Below are 4,935 nucleotides of genomic sequence, written 5' to 3' on the forward strand. Positions count from 1 at the left end.
CTCTCTCTCTCTCTCTCTCTCTCTCTCTCTCTCTTCCATTTTTTTTATCAGTCTATCTCTCTCTCTTGGTACATGTCTATACATAAATACATTAACTGATGAAGGCCAGGTCCTTTACTAACGTACGTTTTCCAGTACTTTTCAGTACACCATCCATTACTAAACACACAAGAGCGACATCTTCTTCCTCTCAATTTCTCTCCATAACTCCATAACCTTCACCAAACCAAAGCTTAATAGTCATGCATGTTGCCCTACAGTTTAAGCGGATCTTAAACCACCATGAAAGAAGAACAGAAGAAAAACACAACTTTTCTGAAACTAGCAAAACCCTTAGCCTATGTCATCCTCCTCCTCTTCACCTACACCTTAGGCTACCTCTCTTCTCCTCCAACCCTCTCCTCGACGTCACCCTCACCACCCTCTTCTTCATCCCCCTCGCTTCCTCAACTCGCCAACCTCCCAACCCAACTCGACCACTTCCGACTCACAACTCACTGCGCCAACCCGGTCCCTCCCCAACTCGTCCGCCAGACCCTTCTCGACCTGGTTTTCAACTCCACCTCGCCTTTCGTAAACTTCCCTCCTCCTCACGTCAAAAGCCTCCTACGTGCCAAGCGTGTCAAAGGATTGGGTTTAAACGGCGCCGTTTTTGAGCACCTAATCGAAGAGGTCAAGCCCCGGACCATCATCGAAGTGGGTACGTTTCTTGGAGCATCCGCTATCCATATGGTCGACTTGACCCGCAAGCTAGGGCTCCAAACCCAAATCCTATGTGTCGACGACTTTCGTGCCTGGCCGGGGTTTCGAGACCGGTTCAAGGACATAAAAATGATAAACGGCGACGTTTTGTTGATGTACCAATTCATGCAAAATATCGTATCCGCAAATGCCACAGAGTCGGTTTTACCAATACCGTTTTCGACCGGCTCAGTACTTGACAAGCTTTGCGAGTGGGGTATTTTTGGTGATTTGATAGAAGTGGATGCGGGTTATGATTTTAACTCGGCTTGGTCGGATATCAACCGGGCTTACCGGATTCTAAAACCCGGCGGGGTGCTTTTCGGGCATGATTATTTTACCGCGGAAGATGACAGAGGTGTAAGAAGGGCAGTAGCTTTGTTTGCTAGGGTTTATGGGCTCAAGATTAAACTTCAGAGGCAGCATTGGGTCATTCACTCGAGTTGAATATATAGCATGTCATACTTTTTTTTTCAACAATATAAAAAAAAACAACCTCAAATTATAAAATCTCTATTACAATCATTATCTAAAGAGTTAAAATAAAAAGTCTGAGTAGCTACAAGAGGAAGCTAAGAGATCTGCTTCAAACTTGTGTTCTAATTTTATGTCCTAGTTTTGCAATAACATCCGTCACGAAATTTGTTTGTTTCTCGGTGATATAACTTGTCATACTTGAATGATAATAATGTTTAATAGCTAATTGTAACTAGGTGTAATATAGAAATAATGAACTAGTTGGACTTATGAATCAAGGACCCTACTTTAAGTTGTTGTAATATACAAGTACCGATCACACATGAATGCCAGTCACTATTTGGATGAACATTTTCTGAGCGAAAATTACACAATTTTGGGTGCATTCTTATAGGAGATGTGAATAGTACGCCATGAGTAGCACATGTCAATATTGTAACTTGGATAAGATACCGATCTATGTATTTGTAGATTGTTATATATTCGTTTTGTTTAGGAAAAATTACTCTACTTTTATACATGATGTCTCACTGTTTTTGGAATCATCGAAGTAATTTTACATGAGCATTCCTTGTTGTCTCAAACTCTCAGCTGTCGCCATAATTTATCATAATTCAAGTTTGTTAAGCTTAATATTCGAGTATGATGAAATTAATAATATTGTGGTTTGAATATTTTTGCAAAACAAAATGAAATCCAATATCTGAATAACTAATCTTTTGTTTGGTTTAAATAACAAACTTATGAGTTTAATTCGTTTAATATTTGTTAGATTTTTCAGTGATTTGATGATTCGATTAAGTATAGTTTGTCGTCTTTTAATTTCTCAAAAGTCATCATTATAACTTCATGCATCAACATTGTAATTGTATATGCTAGAGAGATCGAGTGATCGATTGAACAAACTATCAAAGTTCTCTTAAGTGACTTTTCCAAAATTTACTAAATTAATTATTCCACACACTGATATTTGTCAATATTTGTCCTAATTTAATAATAAAATCAGAATTTTCTATTGAAATTTCCGTACGTCTGAGGTGTCTAGATTTCTACCGAGTAGCTGTGAACATTAGTGTGCTATAAAACCTCACGGAAAGACACAGGACCAGACTAGCTCTAAACCTTAATATATTGCCAAGGAAATGAAAAAAAAAAAAAAATCCACATACCAATAAGTTCTAGAACTGTTTTTTTCGATGAAAGTTCTACAACTGTTTGTGTGGTGGCTGTTGCACGTTTATTTGCTGGGTTTTATTTTCTATAATTCTAATACAATAATGACATGATCCTCGTTTTTCTACGCAAGGAATCAAACCACAGTGCCCTTCCTAATAATATAACCCTAGCTATGTCAACCTTTATGGTAGGTTAACTGATCACCCAAAACAAACCCTACTTTAACTAAACCCGTTCAGGACGTACTACTGTATATTAAGCACATTTTTGCAGTGTGCTTACTGTTCATATTTTAACTCTTTATCATCGATCATCATCATCATCATCTCCCACTGGTTGCGATGGGTCCCCAGATTCTCTCATATGTGTCTCTCCAGAAACACAATCCATATTCGATTTCATTCTCGTCCACAGAAGAAGAAGCACGTTGGGATACTTTGGGCCAAGAAAGAAGAAAAAATCAGAGACAAACTGATCAGCCTCTTTCAACTTTCACCCTTTCACCACCGATCTTTATTGCTCCTATCGAAACATGCCAGTCCCATTTAGCAACGTGCATAAATATCCGCCTGAGCTAGAAATCATTTGCTTCACCCATTATGGTTCGTCGACTGTCTTTTCCTCCAGTCCTACTGTGCCCTTAACATGGGGAACACAAATCATTTATTTGGAATTTCATCACATTTCCATATTAACCAGCTCAGAATATACGCCATTGTTACCGATCGATGAAGAACACAGAACACAATCAAGGTTTAATATTTTCGAATCAGAAAAATCAACATGGTAGAAGCTGGAACTAACCTTCTTTCACATAAAAATAGATCAAGAAATTGACCAGCAGCTCGAAAAAATATACATCATTGTTCATAGAAGATCCAAGGGGTACTCGGAACACGTACAACGATGAATCTAGCTAGACGAAACGCCTAACTTTACCGGCATAAGATATATAGGTAGAACATCGAGAGAGAGCTCTCCATAGTTGATCTATATATATTTTACAACACGACACGATAGAGATATGAACTTAATTATCCATACGTACCGATCAAGAAATTAAGCTTATTCGTTTTGATCTAAGATTCCGAGCAGAGCAGCTTTGAGACCTTCTTCGTTTTTCATGTTATCAGGAACCTTGACCACAATATCTTGCAGCATAAGATCATTGATGCTTGACAAGCTCGCATGGTGGATTTGGAACTCTAGGTCACGCATCGCCGTCATTAACCTCGCTGATGGGTAGTTCACATTCTCCGACTGAACCCTAATCATGGCGTCCGTCCCCACTATCTTCACCTCAATTTCGAGACCCGACCCGTTGTTGTTGTTGTTGTTGTTATCAGGCGTTACTGTTTGCGTTTGCTCCACGGAGGCGGTGGTGGTGGTGCTCTGGTTGTCAAGATTATCCGCCATTTCCACCTTCACTTTCTTCGACTCCCTCTGCAGCTGCGACTCCAGCTCGTCCACTTTGGCCTTCAGCTCATTGATATAGGACACGGCGTCGGAAAGCAACGACGCCTTGTCCATTCTCGACACGTTGGGAACCACCGCGCGTAGAGCATAGAACCGGTGGTTGAGCTTCTCCCGCCGCTGCCGCTCCGCCTCCACGTGGTTCAGCGGTGTGTCTCGGCCCATCCCGGGCTTCCGGCCTCGTTTCTTCGGTGTTCTTTTCAGCTGAAAGTCGGAATCGGCAAAGTCCGCCGGGGTTGGATTCTGAAGTCCATTGTTGTTCTTCTTCTTGTTATAACCCAAAACATGCTTCTTGTCGTCATTGTAAGAGCTGTTGTCCTCTTCCTGCACGCCGGCAACGATGCCGATGTCAGCGAAGGAGAAGTTCCGGTTGATGAACTCGAGCGGTCTGGTTTCGGGGTCGGGCTGATCCGACCCGAATAAGGACTTAGCTTGCTGGATCAACCCCCAGTTCTCTCTGACCAAACCGGAGGAACCCATCTCAAGAACACCGTTGGAAGTAGGGATGCAGATCAAGGTCTCGATCCCATGAATTTGGGCCTCTTTTGCTCTCTCGCAGCTGTTGAACTGAAGCTCGTGGGCCCCGCTCAGCCAGACGAAGGACCCGGAGCCGAAGGCCTTGCCGGGAACAGAGCCATCCCCGATGGCGAAGGATCGAGTCAGGGACATGACGTAGAACCACTCTGCGTCGGATACGTCGCCGTTTAGGGCCATGAAGTTGTCCATGTCGAGCTCCGGGTTGTTGTTGTTGGTGTCGTTGAGGATGGACTGTATGCCCTTGAGGATTTTTCTTCTGTCCGAGTGAAGCAAGGACCCATCACCCGAGGAGGAGAGACGGTTGTTGAGGTCGGGCGATGGGTCCTCGGGGCCCTGAAAATGGCCGTCTCCCCAACCGAGGAGGAGGCGGCCATTTTCGACGTCGTTGGAGGCCAGCCAGAAAATGGCGTAGGACCACAACTCAGGCTGGCTTTGGAGTATGAACTGCAGCCTCTGCTGCAGGGTTGCTGGCTCGTGTGGGAGAGAGACCAAGGAAGAAGATGAAGTAGGAGAGATGATCAGGTCATCCAT

The 4,935-nt window shown here is 43.1% G+C and overlaps 2 protein-coding genes across 2 annotated transcripts; one reads left to right on the forward strand and one right to left on the reverse strand.

Annotated features, from left to right (window-relative positions):
- Positions 1–282: 282 nt before the first annotated feature.
- On the forward strand, positions 283–1,188 carry LOC101310269. The gene has a single exon (XM_004308235.1). It carries the CDS (start codon positions 283–285, stop codon positions 1,186–1,188), a length of 906 nt encoding a protein of 301 aa, XP_004308283.1.
- A 2,041-nt stretch (positions 1,189–3,229) lies between these two features.
- LOC101299702 (transcription factor MYC2-like) lies at positions 3,230–4,935 on the reverse strand. Its single transcript, XM_004306579.1, has one exon. The coding sequence runs from the start codon at positions 4,933–4,935 to the stop codon at positions 3,460–3,462; it is 1,476 nt and encodes a 491-aa protein (XP_004306627.1). The 3' UTR covers positions 3,230–3,459.

Source organism: Fragaria vesca, linkage group LG7 (genome assembly GCF_000184155.1).
Source record: "Fragaria vesca subsp. vesca linkage group LG7, FraVesHawaii_1.0, whole genome shotgun sequence".
NCBI classification, from domain to species: Eukaryota; Viridiplantae; Streptophyta; class Magnoliopsida; order Rosales; family Rosaceae; genus Fragaria; species Fragaria vesca.